Source organism: Schistosoma haematobium, chromosome 2 (genome assembly GCF_000699445.3).
Source record: "Schistosoma haematobium chromosome 2, whole genome shotgun sequence".
Classification (NCBI taxonomy): domain Eukaryota; kingdom Metazoa; phylum Platyhelminthes; class Trematoda; order Strigeidida; family Schistosomatidae; genus Schistosoma; species Schistosoma haematobium.
In genome coordinates, this window is record NC_067197.1 from 31,443,380 (window position 1) to 31,471,113 (window position 27,734).

The 27,734-nt window shown below is 34.4% G+C and overlaps 3 protein-coding genes across 4 annotated transcripts in view; 1 reads left to right on the plus strand and 2 right to left on the minus strand.

The window, feature by feature from the left end:
• Window positions 1-1,725: 1,725 nt before the first annotated feature.
• On the minus strand, window positions 1,726-6,683 carry TRMT10B (tRNA methyltransferase 10 B). The gene is made up of 4 exons (XM_051214942.1): window positions 6,564-6,683; window positions 4,778-5,076; window positions 4,591-4,743; window positions 1,726-2,005 (listed from the first exon to the last, which is right to left on the minus strand). Exons 2-4 carry the CDS (start codon window positions 5,024-5,026, stop codon window positions 1,808-1,810), a joined length of 600 nt encoding a protein of 199 aa, XP_051068127.1. The 5' UTR covers window positions 5,027-5,076; window positions 6,564-6,683; the 3' UTR covers window positions 1,726-1,807.
• Window positions 6,684-10,566: 3,883 nt separating this feature from the next.
• ARL6 (ADP-ribosylation factor-like protein 6) lies at window positions 10,567-15,498 on the plus strand. The gene is made up of 2 exons (XM_051214943.1): window positions 10,567-11,041; window positions 13,767-15,498. The coding sequence occupies exon 2, from the start codon at window positions 13,892-13,894 to the stop codon at window positions 14,450-14,452; it is 561 nt and encodes a 186-aa protein (XP_051068128.1). The 5' UTR covers window positions 10,567-11,041; window positions 13,767-13,891; the 3' UTR covers window positions 14,453-15,498.
• Window positions 15,499-17,608: 2,110 nt separating this feature from the next.
• MS3_00006722 (uncharacterized protein) overlaps window positions 17,609-27,734 on the minus strand; it is a 129,962-nt gene continuing 119,836 nt past the window's right edge. For both annotated transcript variants that reach the window (XM_051214944.1, XM_051214945.1), the window contains 3 exons: window positions 25,442-26,336; window positions 20,409-20,528; window positions 17,609-19,457 (listed from right to left, as the gene is read on the minus strand). In XM_051214944.1, the coding sequence (XP_051068130.1) occupies window positions 19,262-19,457; window positions 20,409-20,528; window positions 25,442-26,336 (1,211 nt within the window). In that variant the 3' untranslated portion in view covers window positions 17,609-19,261. The remainder of the gene's footprint in view (window positions 19,458-20,408; window positions 20,529-25,441; window positions 26,337-27,734) is intronic.

Genomic DNA, 27,734 nt, shown 5'->3' on the forward strand with positions numbered 1-27,734 from the left:
CTATGTCAAGCTTATTTAGCAGACCAAAGACATCGAGTTCTTTAATGGTCACGCTATCCAGTGTATGTATGGGGGATCTGTATACGCTGACGGGAAGGGCGCTTCTATGGTATATACGTTGCTAAAGTAGTTCGAGAACACTTGAGCCTTACCAAAGTCGTCTTCCACTAATGATGAAGCAGTACTGTCTCCCCGATATAAGATATGGATAAAAATTGTATAATGCACTTGTATAATATGAAATCATTTGATTCTTTATGAAACATTCCAACTGCTAAAATGAAGTATTGCATATTCAATTCATTGTAGTATTTAACCTAATTCAAATGTACTACTAGTACTTACCATGGATGTGGTTCATAACTTGAGACGTCCTTTAGAGGGTACTTCGGGCGCATTGGATTATCAATAATCACTAAATTATTGAGGTCTGTTTTTACATTTGAAGATATCGCCTTTGATAGCTACAGCTCACGTAAAATACCCTAACGGTCATTCAAGGTTCCTGTGCACTCTGTAAGACGGCGGTTGATCTTCAACCATATTCCATGTGTGAGCTGCAGTTCTTTTTACGAAGCCAAGTAGCATTATCTGCACCACAAAAATGTAGCGATTCGGGTCATGAAGTATGCTGTCAAGTTATTATTGCGACTGCTACTCTCTTTCCGTACCCTTGGTTTAAAATGCATGATTTTACAGAGGGTTATCTGTCGCAAATTCCAATCAGGCAAGTGACTTTCAAAAGGTCTTTTCCCAACCAAAACTAAGGCGAAAGTTAGTGTGTAGATGTGGGTTAGTGCCAGACGACTTCTGTGCATCCCGTTCCCCTAGAAGCTATCTATATTCACAGGTTTTAACACCAACGGATTGAAACTTCATTTCAACCAGAGATTCGACTACCAAAATGCGACTAAGCACTTGTTAGTCGTACGAATATCCCTTCCCGAGATGTGTCGCTTCTTAATGTGTACCTTTCGTATTATGTGACGAAGAAGGTACAAATGTTGGCTTATTAGTAAGTGTAAACAACTCTCAAGTATAAGTTCTAATGCCCGACAAATGACTTTTCCCCGCAAAGTGTGGGCCACCCCCGGAAATAACTAGCAAAGTGATCTAACAAATATATAGTTAGTTTCTGCCCATTTTTTTATATCACGATATTTTTATGCCTTAATTTCATACTGTGAAATGCAAGCATTAAAGTTAAAAGTCGGTTAAGAACTGGTTGATCGTACATTGTTGTGCTTATGTGCATGGTTATTTCGCCATATAGGGGTCATTTACGATATGATCGTTGGACCGCCAAGCATGGGGACGGAAACGGACTCCAGGGGCAATCAAAAACCGGTAAGTCATATTCAACATTTTTTCAATGAGACTTAGGTAGCTATCATGGTTTGGCGCCTAAACAGTCAATACATACTCGAAGGACTTGCAGCCAGTTTTATGTTTGTTATGGGGAGCTTCGGATTCATCGTAATGGATAAAGTCAATGAGGCCAAGGTCACGAAGTTAAACCGTATATTACTGATGGCACTAGGAATCGGATGCATCTTAGTATCGTTGCTTACCTTACGGATTTTTATCAGTACTAAATTACCGTAAGTTACAATATTTAATCTAATCTTGCCTCTTAGGTCCTACATGCGGTGATTTCCTAACAATTATAAATAACTTGAAGACCGTTTCGTGCCAAGTCAAGTCGCTAACTTCCGTATAATTCAGTTTCTGAAGTCACATGGTTTTTTTATTATAGAGCTTCTTGTATTTCTTCATAAGTTATAACAAAATTTCACATATATATGTATTATCTCAAAAATCGTCCGGGCAATTTAGAATATAAGGCCTCCTTCCAGTCGCCACCATTTGCCATGTATGCTAACATTATATCGATGACATGATTTATCGCTAACACAGGGTTAGATATTTTTCCAGATGTAAACTCTTCAATTGGGAGTCGCACGGCACGGTAACCCTGATTCTCAGCTTCTTGTCGGCTTCGTCCCTAGAAAGGATAAAAGTTAACGTATAGTGAGTTGCAAAATAAGAATGAGACCTGATTACAACTATTATTAGTAGTATAACAATAGACGCAACCTGGAAAATACTGAAATGAATTTGATTACAATTCATATTTACTTTCATATTTGTTCTAAACAACTTTTCTTGCGTGCAGTATTTATCTGTTTAAATAACAGCGTCGAAATATGAACGATCAGTATCCATTTCAGTAGAAACAATAGGTGCAGTTTATACTTGCGACATTTGAAAACCAAACCTCATATCAACTGTCTATCACTTTATTAATAGAAAATGAATACATTGAGTCCCTAGCGAAGTCTTTCGGAGCATAGTAGTTATTGTGATTGACCGTAGGATAATAAGTTGAGGTAGGTACAAATCAGAAACTAAGACTAACAGTCGTTCGGGATCAGGAAAATTACAATAAGAAGTAATGACGGTCTAACATTTATAAGAAAGACGAGGTAGGAGATGTCGGTGGTTAACAAAAATACTAATAGGACAAGTATATCAATATTAAACTGTCAGAATGAAAAAAGCTATTAGTGTCAAATATTTTATATATGTACATATACGATGCTAATCTACATCGCGGAGTAGCCATGTTTTCTGATATTTAACACGAGTGCTAACAGTCGCTGATTGTATATGAGTGGATTCAGCTACTTGACCTCTCATCTACTTTCGTCACCACCGTTGTCTAAAAAAGCAAAACCTGCTACAATTTTGCTTTTCAATATTTTGAAAGAAAGCAATTGAGGTTTAGGAATTTGAAGTCCTCTGAATCTGTCACAGTTTGTAGGGCATATTGACTTCTTTTTGGTAGCCACTTATTTTTTAGCGAGTCAATTATGGTTTTAGCCTACCGTTAAATTTTGGAACAGAAGAAACCAACGCCTTACGAAGGTTTATGAATATTTTCCCTAATAAAATGACCATAAGTGCTAATCAGAACCGTATATTCTTTCTAACCTTTATAGGGGTGTAAGGAGAATGGGTGAATAAACATAATAATCACACAGTCATTGCATTGTAGGTAAAATTAAGCATCAAACTAGGAGTGCATATGAAAAGTCAGTGACTCGATAAATAGCAACAGTAGATGTTTCAAACAACAAAACTAAACACTTATCCAAATCTTAAACATTTTCTTATTTTATGTCTAGTTTTTCCTTCTAACTCGTCCATTTACTTCTGTACATTGGGCTAACTGAGCGAACAGTTGATGGTAGTATATCTGACGATTCGATTTGGATATACTTACTACAAAAAATTATAACTACTGTTAGCAAATCTATAAGTTTTCTACTATACAGCATTACCTTTAATATATGCTCATCCACAAGACATCCTAGGACGTACGCACAATTTTCCGATATAGATATCAATGGTTCCTTTGCGTCCGGACTGAGGTACACGATTTCTATATTTTCTGGCGTGATGCTTGATGGTGTTTCAGAGTACAATCCAATCTATGAGACAGTTAAATAGCACTTTGTGATAACGCGAAATAATACAAAAACTGTACATCCGGATATAAATCGTTTCTGTCACGAAGATAGAAGTGCACACGTACATACGCCCATTTACCAGGCCAGTGAGATAGTGGAGTTACATCATTGGTAAACAACAGCTGATCGCGCACTACAAATAGGATTATGTTCTATATTATATTTTATGCAAATGCTGTTGTTTCAGTGGTTTTTGAAACAACGATGGAGCATAGGGTTGATGGGTAAACAGACATAAACCTACTTCAAAACATCAATTATGAAATTCTAGACCATCTATAGCATGCTTAATAGCGTATTACGAAGCTGTGGTTCACTACCTCAACTAGTCGGGTTGATACACCCCCTACCTGAGCAATAAGGCAGCAGTACCACTAACCCTCTCAGGATTCATCGCACAACAGTTAAATTCAGCGAAATGTAAAATCCATGGTGTGTATGGAGAGACTAGGTCTAGACATATTCACGATTTACTCGTAGGTCCCTACCTACATGAATGTGTCATTATTATGTAATTGACCTTCTTGCGTACTTTGGTGTTGAAAATTCGACAAAATTTCGTGTCAGTTCCCGGACATTATTCCCCCAACTGTAAGATGTTAGTAATGCTTAAATTCCTTGATGTTCGTAAGATAGCTGGTTTTGTGTCGCAGAATCTTACTTTCCCTTTATCAATAAACAGGCCCAATTTTATCCAGTAGTTTATAAGTAGTGGCCCTCGAGGGAATCAGCTATCGTTTAGCATTTTCAACAAAACCTTTTATAACGTATAACAATATAATATCGTCGCTGAACGATATTGGACCCTGAGGAACGTAACTAACGTTAGAAAATAGAGACACAAGCAACACATCAAAAGGCTGTGTATGAAATCTTAGCTACTGATCATCTAGTCAACACAAATCTAACGGGAGTTGTGTCAATTTTCAACATAAGAATTTTTAAAAAATCTAAATGACACTAGATCCAATCGACGCATTTTCAAGAATAAGCTTTTCCCAACACAAAGATTAAGAGGTGGAGAATACGAAAACTGTTACATTTACAAGACACTGACCTTATACTTTAGGAATCCATCACATTTGGACTGGCAAGCATGGAACAAAGGTCCATGTTGTGAAAAATTCACAAGGTTGATGCTTAAGGGCTTCGTTGCTTTTTTGTTTGCGCCATAAAGACGACATAGTTGTTGAGCGAATTTATTACATTCCTACAAAGTGATAGTTTTCCGCGTCAACACGAACTTTAGGAGACATAAGAGCTTCATAAGAACAATCTATGTAGATCCTTATTCCTTCATACAGTGCGATCTGCAATCTGTTGGAGACCTCGTTTTTCAGGAACTTTTTGCTGTGATAACGGTTTAGTTCTATATCTTCCCTTATTTTATTGCGCGAAGCTATCTTCCTGCGAACTTTTTCCTGTTTTCGCCTTTCTTTTTTGCGTTGAAGTATTCGACGATATCTTTTTTGGCAAGAATCTATCGGGAACATGTTGCGATATATTTGGTAACTAACTTGACATCCCTTGATTTTTTTAAACCCTAAAAAAATCAAAGCATGTGTCAGTAGAATCGACGAATAATGTCAATGATGTGATGTGGGTTTTTTATTCATAAAAGGACCTTGATTAAGAGGTAGTTTAGTAAGAAAAGCGTCCAAATTTCAACCATCAGGTGGGTTGTTACCTTACTTCACTTACATCAGTCTGACAAATTGAGCCACAAGTAATGAGGCTGTATGTCAAATGCACTTGTTATATGAAACATATCTGCTTTAATTTTATAACGGAAAGGCTACTCGATTTATATTTAGGCAGTTGATTGAAATCCGTAATTAAGAATGTACTCTCCACCATCATATTGCAGAGTACCGCTTAATGTTGGTATGAGCATCTGTAAACAATGGCTGTTAAGACCGATCGCTCTAAGATGAGAACCCTCAGCAGTAGCATATTTCCACTTTGTTCACATTCAGACAAGCTGGTTGTTCTATAATTTCCTTATTATGTGGAGTTATCAGTTATATGTGTTTCCGTTGTGGTCTATTTCTTGACTCCCTGTTAAAAGACGCAGTCTAAGATTCGTTGTCATACAAGTCTAGGTTATGTAGCTTGATCAAGATGCTTTAGCAATAGCGTTTATTAATTGATTATCCAAACAAACCTAAATTTTAAAATATTTCACTTAATAACATGATTGGGGCTGGTATCTGAAGTCAATTGTGTACCGCTAACCATGATGGATACCAACCGCCGTCATACGAACAAAAACGATATCACGTCTATGCAGAGTTTTTGGAACGAACTGTTAGACCTCATTCAGTAGTTGACTAAATTCGTGGGTACCCAATTAACACGTTTGGTTCTTTCAGTCCCTTTTTTCCACATACATGTGTGGTAATGAGATCCTAAAAGCATGACCATTTGCTTAACTTGCCGCTAGGACAGGTTGATATAAACCTAGTAATATTACTATCGAAGGGTCAGTGAACTTAGGTCTGATCGCGGTCAAAGTTTGTTGTTTTACGATAATATTTACTGTTAACTATCCTACAACGATGTATTCGAGGTGCGGTTCTAACCCGCAACTATGCGAGCATTGATTAAACAACAAGTAGTTAATGATATCCCAATCTCCCAAGTTTGGGGAAACTTTCTAAGTCAAATGACCTTCACCAAGGTTAAAGGGGGAAATATTGGGGAATTTCCCCAGGTCTGGGGAAAATTTCGAGTTTTAGTGCCATTTCCCCTAAATTTCCTCGAAGTTTACTATAGCGGCTTCCCCGAAATTCGGAGTTCGGGATATATGAATAGTGGTGAGCTCGAGCTCACCAACACAACATAGATACTGAGGACCAAATATTACCAGAAAGCTACATGCCACCATAGAGTTTTGCGTCTAGCCAGAAGGTACTTAGTGTACTAGGAGAACGTGGAAAGTAGAGTAATCCCCCAATCATTAATGACGGTTAGAAAAAAACACAAGAAAAAGAAGGTCGAAGACCAATTATGTGCATACAGTACACTTACATTTATAAAAATTAGCAATAAAAAACAACCAGAAATAACAAGCCTCAGATTATGACAATCTAGGTCGGAAACTGGGATCACAATTTATTCAGCTACACCGTCATCAGTTGTAAATTGCGCGAGATATATACCTGCACTCTTATTAGTTGTTTTGAGTGGTGGTTATATACATGTAAGCTCCCACATGCTCGTGGTCAGATCATTGCTAAGTGAGTTTTTCAAGTAAATGGATATTGTCGTAACTGTTCGTTTTACGCTAGTCAGCTCATTTGTTTCAATCCATCATAATTCTGTGAATGAACTCGATACTGTTGACTTAAAAGTTACTATTAATGAATTACCTCTTTTTTCCTTCATTGATACCCGACACTTTGGTACTGATACATTATGGATATATATAATAAGAAATGAAACTTCACCTGACATCGGATCGCTCATGCCCTACGTATGGGTTGAGATCAACTGTTTTCCTACTAATCTGAAGATTGAGTGGGATAAACTCTTTACAAGGAAAAAAGATTACCAATTCATTAGCCCTTCTATATAGGAGGCAATGTGTTATTCTTGACAACATTTCTGGCAGGAACCCATAAATAAAGTACCCGGACATTAATTGAAGTGGAAGATTACCGTAGGTATAAACCAACAGAAATATTACAACATGTAAGCATAGGACTATTTCTGTTCATGCACTGACAGGTTAGCTATCAATCACTGATCGTTTTCACTTTTCAACTGCGCTTACAAGTCCCAATGAGTTTTATAGTAAGCTATTTTCTCGAAATTTATTATTCTGCGCAGAAATAATCTTCAACATATCACCAGAGTCAGCCTCTCAAAGTCGCTTACACGATGTACGAGACTATGTGCATCCGCGATAACTGCTTCATCTGTAGCTAATCATGCACAATACTTGCGTAAGCTTTTTCGTCCTGAAATTTAAAGACATAACTATAAAGCGTAGAACGCCACGTAGAGTGCAAGATCCGGAAAGCATAATGCCACATCACATTTTAATACCTCGTTTCACTAAACCTACCAGCATGAAGCGGTAAATGAGTCCCTAAAATCAATAGCTCTGTAAATTTTCAACATTTGGTTCTGATCGCATTAGTTTTACTTGATTCATCTAGCTAAAGGCACTCGTTGAAGCATCCTCACCTGATCAAGAGTGGGTACTGTGTGATTCGCTTCTGCTACAACAGCTGGTCAGCTTAGGTTAGTCACTTCTCGGTATATCGATATTCTATCAAGCATACCTTCGAACCACTTCGCTTCTGATTTCAATGCATTGGCACGTTTCGACTATAAAATATATTACAAGTAAGGTTCTGCCAAGCTCCGAACACTTGTGGCATCTTCAGTAGTGAACCCGACGTGATCTGGCACACCTATATGTAAATTGTGAGTCTGTTCCCTTCTGAAGCTTTGTTTACCAATTTTTACTTTTATTTTTACATTTTGTGATATTTTTTGGTATTTTTTGGATATCTTGTTTCCTCATTCTTTGCTCCACTTTATATTCATCATGACCGAACAAACTCCCAAACTATCTAAGACTAAAACTCTCACACCACCCTCATTTCACCTAATGCTATTCTGTTATAACCATATCGACGCCTGGTTCCGCTGCACAGAAGCTGACTTTCACGAACACAGTATGACCAATCCACGCGCAAAATTCCTCGCAGTAGTGAAGGCAATACCACGCGAATTCGAAAGGCACATCACACCTAGTATGTTTACTGGTGATGTCACGGAATCGTGAGAAACTTTAAAAAGAGCCTTTCTTTGACACCTAGATTTAACCGGTCGGCAAGTGTTGGACCAGCTCCTCATTAACATCGATATATAACCTGGCTCAACAACAGATGTGGCATTATGAACGAGAGAGGTCATTGGTCAATGGGCCCTTGGCGAAAGCCTGTTTAGACAACATTTCTTGTCTAAACTTCCCCAACAGGTGCAGGAAGTTCTTGTCTCATTTAAAAACAACGCTATAGACAAGCCGGCCGCATCTGCCGACCGAAATACGGAGATCACCAGAACTTCGAACACTAATGTTCATTCAGCTGACGAAAAGCCTCAAACGAAACAGAATGACGCTACAGAACTCTGTCAAACTCTGGAGTGTGACCTTAGTGTTCGTCACGACCGTGGACGATCTCAAACCCCTCGAAGGAGTATTTAACGTTAATGACCTGTCTTTAGGTCAAGAGAGAAAGATGACCCTGATTGGTGCTGGCATCATAATCAGTGAAGAAAATGTTCTCGAAATCGTAGAAAACCCTGCAGTTCCCCGGGCCTCGAACCAACAGACATGAAAAGTGTTTCGGGAAACTTCCCAGATGGGACGCGTTAACAGCAGCCATAACCAGTGGATATAGTCGTCTGTCATACATCACTGATGTGATTAAGAAAGTCCGCTACCTCGTCGACACTAACGCAGGGGTTAGTGTCCTTCCAGAAAATCCTAACGGTCGATTACACGACTTACAGGCAGCATGTGGGAAACCAATCCCTACATACGCTAAGCGGTCTGTTTATCTTAACGTAGTCTTACGCGAACCCATCTATCACGTGTGATAGGGTTTGTATTCGCTCTGTTGTATTTGAGGATCTTGTTATTTTTCATGTTTATGTTGAGGCCCACTGATGCAGAGGCTGCTGCTACACTTGTTGTCTTCATCTGCATTTGTTTGTGTGTGCGGAATAGAAGGACCAGGTCATCTGCGAAGTCCGAGTCGTCTAGTCGCATCCAATCTGCCGATTTAGTATATACGATGATATGACAAATCAATAGTTTCGGTATCGGGCCTATTATTTTGGTAGCGGATATAAGTTCAGTCAACACTGATCAGTACCATAATTTTACATACTCCCAGCGAGATTCTTGACAACTGGTCGGTAACTCAAAATTCGCTGGAAATCATTTTCCTTGAACAGCTATGTTGTCGTAGGTATCTTGTTTAACATGACGTCCTTGGACGATTCCCAATAACTTGGTTCTGCTGAATTATCCCGACATTCAGTAAAAGACAATGATCTTCATAACGACCTATCCTAGAGAACCCTGAAACTTTGATTGAAAAAGATAAAAACTGGTGAGGAAGCTTTACTGACACATTGAATGTAGGAATTATCATGTCGTGACAAAGCATAAATTGCACTAACTTTGACATCCACGTGTGCGAGGTACCATCAGGCAGATAACAGAATAATGTTGTTGATCTGGTATGAATATAAGCGTCAGGGAGTGGACTAAACTAGTGGCTCTCGTTTCGACCATGTTTTCTACCGATTCAGAGTACCCTAAGCAGAAAAATATAGATGTTCTGATCATCGCTAACATAAATAATATACTATTGTTAAGAATGGAATGAAAGTTAAATTCAACATCGACCGACAAAAAGTCGTATGTATCGAAGGAAGCCACGTTCATGTTGAGTCATAAATGAACAATCGAGCGGCACGATCCCTGCAACCAAAATGTAATCTCTGATTAATAACGATCGTGACAAAACTTCTATGATATGCGATAACCTACCTAAAATGATTAGCTCTGAAATAACTTTGAGGTTGCCAGAAAACTTGAACGACTGCCAAGCATAGAGAATATTGTAAGCTCGTTGGAAAAGGTAAAAAATAGAAGACGAACTTTCCACCGTATATTTTAAAAGTCACTTTCACATACCGAATGGCTCCTTAACGTAGGAAAAGACGACTAGATGCTGTTTGATGTGCAGTGTCTGTGAGTAGCACGATCGTGGAGTCGGAACTTGCGTTTGGTCACATTTTAAAATCATCGCTACCACACTGGGGGGAACTGAGGTATAGAGATAGATAAATCCAAAAAATAAATAGTACTGTACTTGTTAGACATTAACACTGCCCTCACTGATCCTCATAAACACACTCTGGTCAAGTGGTTTCAGTCACGCATCCGCCCTAAACCACATTTGAGTACTCCGAGCAACGCATCTTTGGTAATTACTAATCAGCTAAGATCACAAGCATCTCGGCATGCTGTCCAAATTCCAAAACATTAGTGGTAAAATACAGGCTTTCAGAAGTGTGACTGAGAATGAAGAGTAAATTGAAGACGGTGTGTTGTTTAAATAGTAGCAATTGAACTTAGTTTAGTTTCCCCATGATGAAAGGTTCATAGTTAAGTCCAAAATGCACGAAGGTTAGCAAATTAAGATGAGTAGATGAAATGAAATTCATAATATTGAAGAAGTTGTAAACATTATTCCCGAAAATGTTCTAAGAATCTCCACAGATTAAACTTTATAAAATTTGACAAAATATTGAATAATTTTTTAGTTCAATTTAAAAGATAATTAATAAAAGCATTTGTATGATGAGATATTATATCTCACTTTCAACCTACGGACACAGTTCATTTTTGTTTGAATGTTTGTTGCTATTAGTGTAGCTTCGAGGCTATTCACATTTGAGTAACTATTCGTCATCAGGTGACTATTCTGTTACATATATTTTCAGCAAACTTCCTGCTTGCTTTTTCTCTAAAAGTTTCGCAAATGATCCAATAACCCCAAAACTTTAGCTCCTATTGTTAATTTAAAGCAACGTTAAGGAATCCATGATCAAAATGAAATCCTTAAGGATTTCATACAACTCCATACAACTTAATTAAGTTGTATGGAGTTGGATTTAATGAATTGATTATGATCACTTCATTAAATGAAAAGCATCAAGGTGACCTTATATATGAGAAGGGAAACTTTATGACCTATCCCTTATAAAAAGCCATGTATATGAGGATAAAAAAATTAATGTTCAGAAGTCAGAATTCAATAGTCGAACCCGAACACTAAAATGGACCCTTCTTTGATAGAGAATTACCACTACAACATGAGATGTCAGCTTTTCCCGAAAATTTGTTCAAAATATTCAGTCATCTACTGAACGATACAATTCACTGAAACGAACTCAGGTCTTATGGACTAAAAACGGCCTTACATCTGCTTAAATGTAAAAATATATGTAGGTCACTTTGAAAGTTATCATAGTCTCACGCTTTTTTCTCGAACAAGTTTTGAGTAGCCCCTGTGATTATTTCTGGATCTTCGACCAGAGAATTGTTAAGGACCAACAGAAGCCAGTCTTGTACAGCTTTCTTTCATACCACGACGCTATGCTATGCGCTGATCACCACTCGGCTTTTCACAACCAGTCCTAGTGTCGTCAAATAATGTATGACAAGAAATGGATGATGGATAGAGTATTTCGAGGAGCAGTCCAACTAGTCTGCTGCCATGGCGATATAAATCAGACTGTTCTGCTGTCTGTGGTCAGTGTAACGTTTAAATAGTTGCCCCATACCGTAAAAAAGGTTCAGGTTATCTCTGTAACAACTATCAGGGGATAAGTCTACTTTAGATCGCGTCCAAACTACTGGCTTCCGTCATACTTCGTAGGTTGCTCAAAACGCGAGAAAGATTGACTTGCGAGGAGCAGACTGGTTTTCGTTCCGGTCGAGGATGTATTGATCATATCTTCACTCTCTGCCAAATGTTAGAACACCGTCATACTTATCACAGGTCAACAATCGTAGTGTTTCTTGACACCAGGGTTACCTTCGATTCGTTGGACAAGACTGTTATCTGGGATTGTCTATTGAAGAAGGGTGTGCCTGAGAAGTTTATTAACATCTTAGAGGCCCTATATACAAACACCTCAGGCAGAGTGAGGGCATACAACCACCTCTCTCGATTGTTCCATTCGAGCAGTGGGGTTAGTCAGGGTTGCCCAATCTCACCATTCCTCTTCAACTTTGCCATCGACGACATTCTGGAAAACGCTCTGATGAATGTAAGTAATGGTGGTGTGGATCTGTTGCCTGGAGAAAGACTCCTCGACCTTGAGTATGTGGATGATATTGTCTTACTGTGCGATAATGCCCAAGACATGCAATCCGCAATTAATCAGTTGCCAATTAGTGTCCGTAGGTAAGGGATGTGCTTCGGACCTTCGAAGTACAAAGTACTTCTACATGACTGGTAGGACCCTGATCATGTACTCGCGCCTTGGGTAGTGATCAGATAGAAGTGATCGAGAAGTTCGTGTATCTAGGTAGCTGCATAAGTCCTGGTGGTGGCGTGAGTGATGAGACTAATGCACGTATAGTGAAAGCCAGAGTAACTTATGCCAATCTGGGCCATCTTTGGCGCCTTCGTGATGTTAGTCCGGTTGTAAAAGGTCGGATCTACAACGCGTCGGTGAAACCAGTTCTGCTCTATGCTTGTGAAACCTGGCTTCTCCGAGTTGAGGATGTTAGACGACTCTCTGTGTTTGATCATCGTTGTTTCAGTGGCATCTTCTGTACCCACTAACCCGGTTAATCTACTGGAAATTCACATTCCGTCCTCTCAATTTCGCAAACAACGCCATCGAATACAAGAAGACAGTGAGTAGAACTTCCCGGACATTGGTTGTATGTGCGAGGATATGTAGTGACATTTCGAGAGGGAAAGCTGGCTCTCACCATCTTTGGCTTCACCGGGGCATTTACATTATTATCACTTCATCAACTGAACTGTTTGCTATCTAAGCACATGACGTAAAGCCAGTGAAATTTTCTGGTAAAAATTTGTCATCGTTTGTTTCAAAAGTCATTTAGAGTACTCCTACACCTTTTTTACGACGAAATGCAATGTGATATTAGTATTTTCGTCACCATATGACATTGTAATATCCAGCAATGGAAACATTGATTCTAGGCTGTTTTAGCCATTTACTACGTAATTAATCTAAAACTGTATGCAGCATTCATGACAGTCATCTTTGTTTAGAGTAGAAAATGTATGCCATTTAATTACCTACGCATTTCATGTTCAATTCCGTATCAACTGTGTTAAGTCATAAATAGGACTGCGATGGGCAATAATAGTTGCTAAATTTCACGAATGTTGCATTTCTGAATAATGGCACAACTCCTGTTTTTTACTGGCTATTTTCTGCACTTTTCAAATCTCTAAGTTCAGAAAACATTTGTTACCACTCAAATAAATAATGAAGTTTGTTTTAATTACAACCCTACTTTTTAGGTTTAGAAATAATCTGAACTAATAAAATTAACCACTGTTTAGTAAACTGTTTTTATTTTTAGTTAACCTGGATTTTATTTTTGTTTAGAAATAACATATTTACATTAATGTGTATTTTGTTCTTTTGTAGGACTTATTTTACATACAACATTATAAGTTTACTTTTCGTGCAGTCAAAGAACACAACAATAAATTATGTGGTATAGAGAGATTGAAATGTCACCGACAAAGTCTTAGTAGAATAAATTTCAAAACATGTGGCTGTTTGAAATTATTTCAAAAATATTCGGTCTTCTAAGGAAAGAAGTTAAAGTCTTAGTGATCGGGTTGGATAACAGTGGGAAGTCAACGATATTAAACAAGTTGCAATCAAAGGAGACGCAGAATTCATTAACGATTCCAACTATAGGATATAATGTTGAAAAGATTAGAGTCAGTCAGATGATATTCCTTTGTTTTGATATGTCAGGTAGTGGAGCCTACAGAAATTTATGGGAAAAGTTCTACAAGGAATGCGAGGCGATAATTTATGTAATAGATAGTTCCGATGAACTAAGACTTACTGTTGTAGAAGACGAATTTCAACAACTATTGAAACATCCAGATATTTGCAATAGGCGAATTCCAATCCTCCTTTTTGCTAACAAAATGGATTTATCGAATTCTATTACAGTCAAAGAAATAGTCAAGATTCTTGGTCTGGAACAATTGAGAAACAAATCATGGAGGATCTTTGCTTCGAATGCCATAAACGGTGAAGGATTAAATGACGGTTTGATGTGGTTATTTGGACAACTGAAACAAAGTAATAACTAAAATGTGATAAAGATTCTGATAGAGAAAAGATATAGGTGACCCATCAGGATATGTCATTTGCTTTTCCAACGAAATAGAAGTAAGACCCTTGGAATTTGTGTCAAAACACTTGAAATTTACGTTCAAAATATAACAAAATCCAGAACAAATCTAAAGATAGGAAACCAGATGTTTATGCTTTTAATCATTAGTAATTTTATGCTATCTTACCGCATTTATTTCAAATGTTAAAATTTATAAAAATGACTAAAATGTACTGGATAAAAAGGTTTTAAAAACTTTATATGCTATGGCTGTCATTCACTTTTTTTTATGATTAAAAAGTAGCCTTGTTTTCATTCAAATAATTTATGATTCTTATCTTTCGAAACCGAATGCAGCACGTTTTTACGTATAGCTATTCGCTGTATTAAATACTTTCATTAAGAATTTCACTAGACCACCATGGAAAACCTGGAAGCATTGGACGGTTGTTTCGTCCTAGTATGGGACTCTTCATTGGGACATTAAATTATGCAAATTAATTGGAGTATTTCTAATCAATTAGTTATTCATAATGATTTCAAACTGTTATCTAAGTTTACCAATCAAGAATAAAATTAATACTAACTAAATCTAATTGAATCAATTAAGTTATGCATTTTATATCTTTCCCTCCAAATTTCATGATCAGTTAACTACTCAGTGAATATACAGTTAGTTATGTAGAAAAATAATAAGAAGAATCAAGAAAGTGTTATAACTTGTTGTTTGAATGCTTATTGTCTTGGCTCTTTTAATGATATTTTTTGTATTTGGTCGTCGCTAATTGTTATGTCGGAAACGCTTATCACTTATACTCGGAACGAGGGACCTCCGCAATTCCCACAACGTGAATGTAAGAACACAAGACTGGCATAAGTGAAGATTTATTAACCCTTAAACACGACGACGACCTTCGTCGAAAAATACACTCATTTATATATTGAGTGTACACCTATTTTAATTAATAATTAGGATAAAATCACATATATGAAAAATACTTAGAGTTATAACAAATCACAGACTGAGTATAGTTCATGTCAATGGAATACAAGAATATCGTATATTATACAGAATAAAATATCATACGAGAAAAGAGAACAAATACTACATTGAGTAATTATTACATTGAATCGAACGGAAGTAATCTTGAACAATAACTCATAATGAGTAAATCAATCGAAAATTGACTTTTCTTTCCATCATATCAGAAAGTTTGGAACTAGACCACTCAATATAAATGTTAAATGTTGTTCATTAAACAAGTATTATGTAATTAAAAAAACGGGTGCAACAAACATTAATTAATTGGATTATCAGGATATAAATTAGATAGACTTGGTTGATTGATGTATATTCTTATGGCTTCTGTTATTTGTAAAGATAATAGAAGCATAAGTTCAACTGGATTCTACCCATGACTAACTATAAGAACTAAACATATGTTGATATGCTGGTTGATATAGACTAAATGTAAGAGAACAGAGCTTTTTATTTTTTTCTTCTAGTCAATCAAACGATTAATATTCTGAAATACGATAATGTATTTGTCTGGTTTTACGCTTTTCATTACAATTTTAGTTCAGGTTTTCAGAAATATTTAAGCAATCTATCGTTCAACGAACTTATTTTTACTCAATAGAAATAACTTTATAGTTATTCAAGAAACTGTTCCCTTTTTACTTAGTGGTCTTACCAACATCCAGTGTCTGACAAAACTTTTTACCAACATAAAGTCTTCATTAAGGTTTTATGAGTTTATATTGTTCATACTGAAAGGCAAATGTTCGTTTACAAATTGAGGAGCGAGTATATTACATAATGGTTTGTTTTAAATAACTTTAAGGTTAAATATTAATATAAAAGTGAAATGTGTATATAGGTTTCAAGAGTTGAATTGTAGGGTGTCTTTGGCAAATTGTTAGTGAATAAATAAACTGTATTGGTATTTCTAAATTAAAATGAATCATTTAGTATATGTAGCTTACTTTACCAGTGAAATAAATAGAGCTCCGCTTAACTGTAAAGTGAAAAACGTTATTAGACAGAAGTTTCCTACTCATTAACTTCGTCTCCTGCAGCATAAGTGGTCAAATAAAAAATGTGCATGATTACAGTATTTCAGCATAGATATTTCTGAAGCACTGTTGATTTATAATGGAGCTATTCATGAGTAGTATTAGTGCAAACTACTGGATATCTTAACCAGGTTTATCAAACATTTAAAAATCAGGCTAAAAAGAGAAAATAGTGGTGCAAACTAATGTAGCATATGACGTCGTTGACTGTTAATATAAGAAGTTTGAGGAACTGAGATCTTTCTCAATTTTTGTTTCCTCCTAAATTCTAATGATTTGAGTACTCCACATGTTATGATTTCTTTCAGTTACGACCCAGCTCCTCTTATTGCTTAGTATTCTTAGACACTCCTTTATTAGACAAGTCCTTAAATCAGAACACGGTTGAACAGGAACGTAAATATATTCCAAATAACACGGTTAAATGGAAGTAGGAATCAGAATAAGGAAAACATCAGTATACTTATAATTTTTACGTAAGAAAATCCCAGAGTCTTCACCAAGTGTATCCACTAGTGCTGATTGGCTAAGAAATAGCCATGCTTTAATCCAATATATATTCCGCTAACACCAAATTTGTTGGCGTTCCTGTAAACAAGGTACATTAGATGTAACCAACATCCGCTCTAAAAATGTATTTGATAGTGTTGCCTCTATAAGGATTGGGAGGAAGACGTTATGAATTCGGTCCTTGGGCATTTATTTGATTGGATGATAATTTCAGAATAAATATATTAAGTTGTAGAGTTAAACAATAAAGGGAATTATCAAGAAAATTCTCCTGGTACAGCCTTCATTTAATAAAGATTTCGCAAAAATTGAAATGGTGCTACTTAACAGTTTAGAGTAAATAACTTTCATAGGCATCATAATTAGTGGGATGAGTATCAAATATCGTGAGTTAAAAGATATTCAACTGATAGCAGTCGGTGGAAGGATTATGAACTCAAAGGTAGGCAGTAGGTTTATGTTAAGTGAAGTTTATGGATAACCAGCGTGTATGACCTATAGTTCCTTTTATGCATAGAAAAAAAAGCAGTGATTATCTCACTGGTATAATAAAGTAGCGGATATCAACAGGTATATTGAAAAAAAGGTAGATTTCTAAAGGCACATTACTTAGTCCATAGAGTATTGTCCTGGTAAGTGACTCAAATAAACGATTATGGTTTATGGAATTGCTTGAATACTTTAAATTATAGATAACCATAAGTTTGTTAATTATAAACTGATTGATGAACAGATCTCTCTGGGATACGATATAAACGAATTTTATTTAGTTAGTATAGAATATGTTGTATCATTTTAGCAATTTCATCTTGTTTGGGATTACCAACAATACGGCAGTAAATCTATGGTCAGTTAGATAAAACACTTCGTTACGATTTTTTGAAACAATAAGATAATTTTACACATTATACATTATAACACCTTTATTTCTGTACTCTAATTATTATTGTAAATATATTCAAGGCTAATATTTATAACTCATAGAGGTAACCGTTAAATCGAATAACTAGATTGAGTGTATAACGAAATAGTTAACATTGAAGCTGAAATTTATATTATAGAGACACGTAAAGAACAGCAGCTCTAGAGGTCAGTAATAAAAATCATACAGTAATGAATATTTGAAAGAAATAATGACATTGATAATAATCATAGTAACAACTACAATGATGGTGACGATATTTCAGAATAAATGTTCTCTTGAAATTTGCTGGAGAAATGTATGTATATACTGCGGTCCTATTTTTCCCAACATTTTTGTTATAAATTCAAGTGACCAAAAAAGAAACAACAAAATTCAAAGCAATAAAAGTAATTACAACCTAAAGTAGCACACTTCAAAAATTTGAAACTACCCAACCAAACACAATGTTCATAATTCAATAAACGAGTAAGCGGATGAAAAAAAAGAACACAATGTTAAGTTATTTAGTAATATTTAATATACACATGTGTTTAAAGCTTGTGCGTGTTAACGATTCTTTCTGAATAGTTTTGCCCTAGTTATTTTAAAAGCGAACATTTTGAATCTATGTGTAAAATAGTTCAAATAGTTTTCCGTTTTAAAAACAACAGCATAAATTTACTGAATTATGTTAATGAGTTGAATAATATAAATATTGAGTAATTAGACAGTTAGTAACTAGAAGATATTACATTTGATGATTCGGGGAAGAAAAATGGAAGAAATCTGAATTATGAACTTATCAAAAGAAAAAATAAATCAACAAAGAGTTGAAGAATAAACATGTGGTTTGTTCATGGTTCGTAGAAAAAGAAAAGCACTGGTATAACGAAACAATTATTAAATGCTAGTTAAACTGTAATTTTATAACCAGGAGTATTCGTGTGAAACATCGGTAACATTTCTTTTTTTTGTGTGACTTATCCATCATAGTACTAATACGAAAGACTCTATATGTGTACTAATGTAAATAAATGTAGGATAAGTTGACAGTTATATTGAAATGTTAAATAGATATAAATACAAAGAAAATGAAATTTAGCTAAAATAGACAACAAAGCTCCAAAAGAAAAAAAGAAAATGTAAAAGTAATAGGGGGAGAGAATTGTAAAAACAATATGATAATCATTAATATGTTAGAAAAAAAAAGAAGTAGTAATAAAGAGATGTATAAATAAATCACTAAGTAAATAGACTGTATAACTGACACATCGTTATGAGTTGTTTGATTTATATTTAATGTGAAAATGCAATACGACTGATTGGGAATCGTAACAACACCGGCGTTGTACCACGTACTGGTAGTAAAGTTCGTGAATAACGATAAATCATAGATGAAACACTTGGATATGGTTGACTATATTCGCCTAAAACATAACCTCCAGTTTCAGGATCTTGTGAAATTTTCATATGAAGTACATCACTTTCTCGTCTGTAAAAAGAAACCGGGTAAAATACACTAGAAAAGTCAGTTTTTGGAAAGAGAATAGTTTGTTAGTTGGTGCGAAGAATTTAGTAAACAAATTAATTGCACTTTAAAAGAAATCCATGTGACTTTTACAGCATGTTATACCCATAAGTAGTCACTAAAAAGTTAAAGAGTGGTCAGGGAGGTCATTGTTTCTCCTTTAGCATTATTTTTCACTCCTTGTACACTGATGTTCATTTATCTATTTTTGGCAGTTAATCGTACTCAATAAACCAAGGTAAATCCCTTGAGGTCAAACAAAAAAGTGATCATAATCTTGGTTTCAAATTATAAATACGATTTTATGTAGACCACTATCTGTTTCTGATCATGTATCTCAGTGAACACGTAGATTAAAATTACGACAGACTTTATTATTACTAAAATAATGGTGATTTGTAGCTCGAGAGTATGGTTTTGTCGAAATGTCTGTCTCTGATCTTAATGTTTTGACCACGTAACCTTCGTTATCTCTTCAAACAAAATAATTGGTGAAAAATTCAGACGGAAGCGATTCATAAAAATTTCTCCACAAATAACTAGTAGTTCGTTCAGTTGACCTTGAAGCCAGTCAATATTTATTAGTATTTGTCCTATTATCACTACTTTATAATAAATTCATCAAAAGTGTAATGAGATGGTGGAGAAGGTTTGTAATTCAGATATATGATTTTGGTGGAGTTTTGTTCTCTGGCCTGGATAGTTTGGTCGTGGAGCTTTTATCGTTATTCTGAACGACATCATCAGCACAAACTTCAGGTAGAAGTCCAGCTCAGAGAAAAAAAACTCCATCAAAATTGCAATCAAACATTTAAGTAGAAATGTTACACAATACAGAAAATATGAATTAATAGTCAAATGGGACAGAAGTAAACTAAAAATAAATCACAAAATAATCAAACGAAAAAAACTTACTTTATTGATAGTGATAGTTCTGTTTTACTTGTCTCACTTCTTCTTACAAGAAAACTACCTGTCGGTGTAGATTTCAATAATTTTTCTGCATGTGAACGTGAAAGATCACAGTGAAACCATCTAGTAAAGAAAAGAAGAAAAAAAAACAACCCATAATATATTCAGCACATTAATTTGAATCAAACTCTTAGAATAACATCATACTACTTAAAAGTAGTTTACATTTTCTTAAAATAATAACAATTAAACGAAACAAATTCTCTTTGTGATGATGTCATTTATTATTGCTGTACAACTATATGGTTGGTTGTTTGTTTGTTTAGTACATCTAAGTCTATAGTAAGAGAATCAAATATTATGTCATTTGAAAATTGATTAGATATATTTCTAAATATCAAAGAAATTGTATGGTCGACTGAAGGTTAATGTGAAAAAATTTGATAAAAAGTAGATAATGGATGAAAGATAATTATTCACTTAGAAAATATTAAAGGAAAAGATTAATCGGATAAAAGATATTAACAGTGGCTTATAGTTTTTGAACATAAAGATTGTGTATTGAAATGCCAACGTTTCTATCGTATAGATAGAAATATTTGATCTGTATAACTTTTAAGCTAGGTTATTTAAAATTGAAGATGACTTTCAAAGTTGTTAATCAAGGGCCTATATTACTAGGTTTGGCTAAGTGATCAATCAAGAATAGAACTATTGATCATCTTGTACTAATCTTTTGACAACCGTGCCTGGTAATGCTTGGACAGGATGTTCTGATTCCTTAAAAAAGAACATTTTTCGCAGCAACCCTGCGAATAGTATTCTCCAGCCGATCAATTATCGTATATGACCAACTCAATGTGCATTTACCTGCTCATGTCGAGCTTGGTACATAGGTCGCTCTATGAGTACTTTATCCAGAAGAATTCGAGAACATTGTCCGGCGTGGCTAAAATGAAGAGGCAACGGCTCAATAAGTTCAATAATCGAACACCTTGTGAAAACAGGTTACTCAATCAAGACAGACTTTGCATTCAAAGTCATCTACAAGGTAAGTAGAAGTCTTCCAAAGACAATTAGACTGCATCTTCTTTGCCTAAGCATTAGCCATACATCTGGAAACACCAGAATTGTGTGTGCATAAGAGACTGGTACAACCTCTTCTTCTACCATGGTCTTAATATCTTATAAATGTTTTTCTCTTTCTCATACTTTTCTTCCTTTACAGCCATCTGCTTCACTTTCCATCTTTCCTTTACATCCTCCACCCCCAACTGGTTTATTTTGTTTCTACGATCATTCTGATTACTTCTAATCTCAATTTCAACATTTTATCTTATCATGCTGAACCAGCCTTTCCCATTGATAATTTCTCCTATCTATTTTTGATGAATACTTAAGCCATTAACAATCAAACGATTATTAAACTTTCCTTGCTTTATGAAACAAATTTTTTTAAATACCTTTGTTAATTTAACCTCACTGTCACTATGTCTAACAGAAGTTTATTATCATCCTGTAAAAATAAGTATATACATTTGCGATTGTACAGCTTTGAAAATGAATTCGCCAAAAAGAGAACTCTTCGCTGAACTGATCTTTCTTATTTAATGTCTTAATGGGTGTATTCCGTTTACTAATAAATTAAATATTTTTATGTTTACCGGTTAGTTGGATCCTATCCTCAATCAAAACTCAAACGATGAGTTAAATGCTGTGACATTCACCATGTGTATGTAGACACTTGAGTTGTGCTTCAGTAATTGTAGGAAGAAGAGGACCCTAAAAGTCCATTACTTACGGATAATAAACATACACTTTCATCTAACATAAAACAAATTAAGTATTAACTACAAATAAATGGTCGGAAACTTGCCTTCATTATAACATATAAAACGTGTTTGGTGAGTAGTTATATTTACTGTGTTCTTAACCATGCAACGATTGAGACCTTTCTTCAAGTAATCAAAAATATTTCTCAATTATTATGATAATATCAGTGCTGGTGTGAATAGTGATGTTCTTTCTTTAATAATCTTGTTATTCCTGTACTCCTTTTGATCTATTTTCTTAATGTTTACTTTACATATCAATAATTTAACTAATCAGTGTGTGAAAAAATTGTGAAAATGTTTTTTCCAGTAAGAAGAAGATCATCACTTTGATAAACTTATTCATGTTACACTTACTGTTATTCCTATATATTTATGGCATTGTTATAACTACGCGTGTGGTATGTCTCTTAATGTCCTTTGCCCACCATGTGATTTTATGCCAAAACTTGTCTATAAATGAAACATTTTTCAGTAAAAAGTAACCAAGCATTCATTTTGTAAGTAGTAAGTTGTTCACATCATAAAAAAATGACTCATTGTAGCGAAATATTTGATCTAACCGCTTCATTATTTAGTTAAATAAAACAAAAAGGAAGCCAGAACGAAGTTTGATTCAATGAACCATTAGTTGGTTTTATCATTCTCTGTGACACGAGAATGTGAACCTTAACAGACAAAGAAACAAACACATCTATTAGCATGTATTACCGTTTTTTTTTATTGTGATTAGCATTACGGTTCATTTATGGGGTTATAACTGCTAACTTGAGAGTTGGCCTACATGAAGAAGAATATTTGAAAAATTCACAATAGGCAAATGTATAGAGAAAATGATGGACAGTTGACAATTTGAATAATGCCAGAATTTATTATTATTATGATTTGAATAAAACAAATAAATAAATGAAATTATCTTTCCTTTCCATCCGTGTGGTATCTAGGACTTAGCAGAAAATAAGAATTGGAGATAGATAAATATGTGCTTAACTATTTAAAAAAAAAGTGAACTGTATAACCTTCGCAGAATATTTTTTGAATATTTAGCCGGTACTACAATACAGAAACATTTCTGTGTTATATAATAATCGAATGATGAAAAAGTGGTAAAGTAAAGATAATCGTACCACTTTTTCACCACCCGATTATTACATAACTTCCTCTCAATACTTCATTTTCAAAGTTTGACAACATGCTTCGTTTGTTTTAGGGAAATATTTCTGAATAATGATGGTTATTTTAAGTTAGGAATAACGATCATAATTGTAAGTGAAACAAACAATCGAATTTACTAGTCATTATAAAGCTATATGTAACACGTTAGATTTTGTGCCTAATTGAATGTACTTAGGCAGGAGTAAGAGGTAATCAACTCTATTGGTATATGGGCTATAACACCTTATTTCGGTCAATGATTAAGGCAAATGATTAAGCATACAAATATGTCCTGTAAGTATTTAATGTTTCGGTTTAAAATACTAAGATACATAGTCCAATTATCGCAGTTACTGAATTGGATTAATCAGTTAAGTTCGGAAATGGTACTTATTGCACTATATAAATCCAATACTCATCCGAAGCTTAGGGGTGTCAGAGATCATCTGCAAATATGATCCAGAACTGGGTTTTTCATAAAACGATAAATCTTAACTACATAAACTATGATGGACAAAACACTCAAATTAGCCAAGTCAGTATTTGCGTATTGTGTTTCATTAGGTAAATGAGTCACTGACCTAATAATGAGAATTAGGCTTGATCAATATTGCTTATGCCCCAACATTTGTATCGATAATCTGTCAAGCGGGTGGAATAGTGTTTCTTGTCTCAGGAGCCATCAAGTTTACGAGCCTTTGTCTTGATTATCTGATGTTAACCAAGTCGTTTTACATACCAGTTTACTATAGCAACACGAAATACATAACCACGGCTATATTATATTAGAGGGCAAAAACGTCAGGTTATATAGAAATTACCACTATTAGGCAAACAGGTCCGAGTACTATAAATACGACTAATTTAATAAAAAAAGGTACATTCTTTGTAATGTAATTGTGTGAATACTGTCTTCAATGTATTACATCCCAAGTCAATGCATTGATCTAGTGGAAATCAGAACAAAAGCTATATTTTAATCAATTACTTTTCTCTTTAAATTAACCCCATTTAATTGAATAATAATAATGAACATCATATTGAACAGTCGATATGTAGCCAGGATAACATGATTTGTTGTAACTTCTGGTGAAAAGATGGTCTAACAGAGTGATTACTACTAGAGTAGTATTATAAAAACTGAAAACAATTACAATCTGGTACAAATGCCATTTGATTATACTATATATCATAGTGACTAAATCGGTTGTTAACAGATACTGAAATAAATAAAGTGATAGGATTACGAATTCTACTCAAGGAATCATTCTCTAGATCTCAATTGAATGGATGTCAGGGAACAGAAGAGTTAGTTAACTGACTGACTGTAAGTAACATACATATTTGAAACTGTAGATGAATGTTTATATGTAAAATATTCATTCAATGTAGTATGACAATGATATACATATCTGTTTCCCAATGAACGATGATTAAGGAAACTAAAAAATCACGGTTCTATCATAGCTACATCCACATCAGTCCGACACAATACTAAGGATATGTTGATATTGATGTGGTTGGAAAATATAGTTATCTATTCACTTGGTGTTGTTTGCTTGAATTTTCCCATTGTTGCTTAGGACTGCAATTGATCAGTCTCATGTTGGCATATGTGCATTCCGTACGGATTGACTTGATATTGCGGGTACATCCAGCCAACGAGTCCAAATAGGACGAAATGCACGTCCTGGATCCCACTGCTAGCCACCATTCATCTTTGCTTGTAATCATCTATTTTTTGAAACTATCAAGTGTCTTGATCATATCCAACTGAACATCAAGTCATATCAATAAAGTAAATCTAGTTTTTGAAAAAAAAGGTATTATTTTGCCTGATTTATCTATTAGTAGGAGTAGTTCATACGTCTGATCAAAACTATCCTTCGTTAATTCACAAGAAGTATTACTAAATACTTGAACTATCTAGTTATCCTAAAATTTAAAAATCTTAGGTACTTTCGAATTTTGAACATCATCGTTTTTTTTTATTTAATTTTTTTAAAACTTTATGTAAATAAATAAAAGTTGCTAATAAAATTATCTTACAGTTGATTTTCAAGTTGTTCAGATATCGCTGTTGTACTACTACTATGATGACGTGGAAAATCTGATTTTCGATGTCTGTAATATTCAGCTGGAATGTGTAGATTCTCATTGTATCTTTTACTTCCCTGGTAATCTATTATGTCGGGGAAATTTTCTGAACTAACAGCAACATTTGGTCGTCTTCTATGCCAGTGAACAAGAACTGGAGGCCAAATGGAATTACTATCTGGATTGGCTGGTACTGTTTGACTTAAATTACGATGATAATATTTTGAAGGTATTAAACATCTTGTGTGATCTGAGGGCGTGCTTAACTGATTACCTTCTAATAAAGTAGTTTGTGGATCGGCAGTACGTTGACTGTGTGAACGAATCATATTTGAATGATGTTTTTTGTGTTTAGAGCCGGTTGAATCATTTGTTTTAACATCTGGTGGGCCCCATCCTGAATCTAGAGGGAAGAATACAGATTGTGTCATACTACTGTTGTAACTTGGTGCAAATAAATCTGTCATACAGGAATTCTCAGAATTATATGAACGATTTCTTTGAGGATAATACTGTACATGTGTAGAATCGCCTGACATGCGAGTCGATCTCATATCTGTGACAAAATTAGGGTTATTATGAACAAGGTTATCAGATTTATGTCTGTAATGCATAAAGTATTCTGATTGTTGTTCAGGAAATCCAGCTGGTAAACTAGATTGTGTCATTAAAAGTACATTATTATTCTTACTGGTAGGTGGAATTCTAGAGGCAAAATGTTCTTTATGTGTTCTTGTTGGAGATAAATGCATAATACTTGATTGCATATTCGTAAATGTGGGTTCTGCACTGATTTGGCGCTGAGCGAAATCACGACAAGATCGACGAATTCCGTTTCGTGTGTTATCTGAACAAAAAATAGATCAAGTGATGTAATATATAATAACGTAATTATAAATTTATGTCATAAGAATTTTGATAAAGTAAAGGGGGTTAAAAACGCATAACTATATGAAATTTACATTATGTTTGTCACCTTTTGTAAAATTTTGCATCAAACAGCTAATTCAAATGAGTAAATCTTCAATATCTAGTTGTTCTTAACAGCTTCGATACTAATAAACACTTGATTTCCTTATTTTATGTTATCGAATAGTTAAAGAGTAGTAATGGATAATAATTGATAATGATATATTGAGATTATAATTATTTGAATACAAAATAAATTTACTTATGAGTTGGTGAGATATGAACTTCTCATCTTTCAGATCTTATAATGATTTATAAACCATCAAATAGTTTCTATTATAAATATCAAATTTGAAAATGAGGAAAATAGCTAAATTTCAATGATTTGAGATACCGTAGCTGGTTAAAACACATTGTTTTTAATTTGAATGATTGTCTATAAATGTGCTTAATTTTCATTTCTATGTGAAGTTAGTTATAAGAACTATTAGAAACTAGAACTCATTGAACAGTATGGATTTTTATAATTCTTTCTCTGAATAATAAAGTTTAGTATTCTTTCATAATTTATATTTAATCTTATTGGGTCAACATTGACATTACTATTAATCAGAATATCATGGTACTGTTCATTCTATTGTTTGTATTTAGGAATTTGGCAGAATTAACATTCATGTTAAGCAATAAGTTGATTATAACTGAGTGAATAAACAATAAGTTAAAAACACATAGTTCAGGGATCTCTTTTCAAAGAATTTATTATCGAATTGTACAATTGTATATATGTGAAAATATTTTTTGTTAAAGTACCAGTTGTTCCGTGAGGGAATCGGAACAAGGAATAACCCTTTATTATTATTATTATTATTATTATTATTATTATTATTATTACTGCATTTCTCCCCTTATTTATGTCTCATATTCACATTATTTTATTCATATTTACTTATGATATCACTTTTTTTTTTACTTTTTACCCCTCTATGACCTTTAATGACCTTTCATTATTGTAACAAAAACATTTTAATCATCTTACTACATTCACGTTATAATTCGTTATTGTTATTATCCGTATTATGTAATCCAGTATTACAATCTTTCTAGTACATCATCTCTGTTCACATTTCCTCACGGAACTAATACTTTAACAGATATATATATATATACGACTGTGCAGCTTGATAATAAATTCCTTGAAAAGAGATCCTTTCGCTGAACATTGTGTTTTTAATGTTTAGAATGGGAATTATCTATCAAACAATGAATCAATCTAGAACAAAATTTAATTAAATTTCATATTACAACCATGTATCCATTGAATTATACAGATCATATT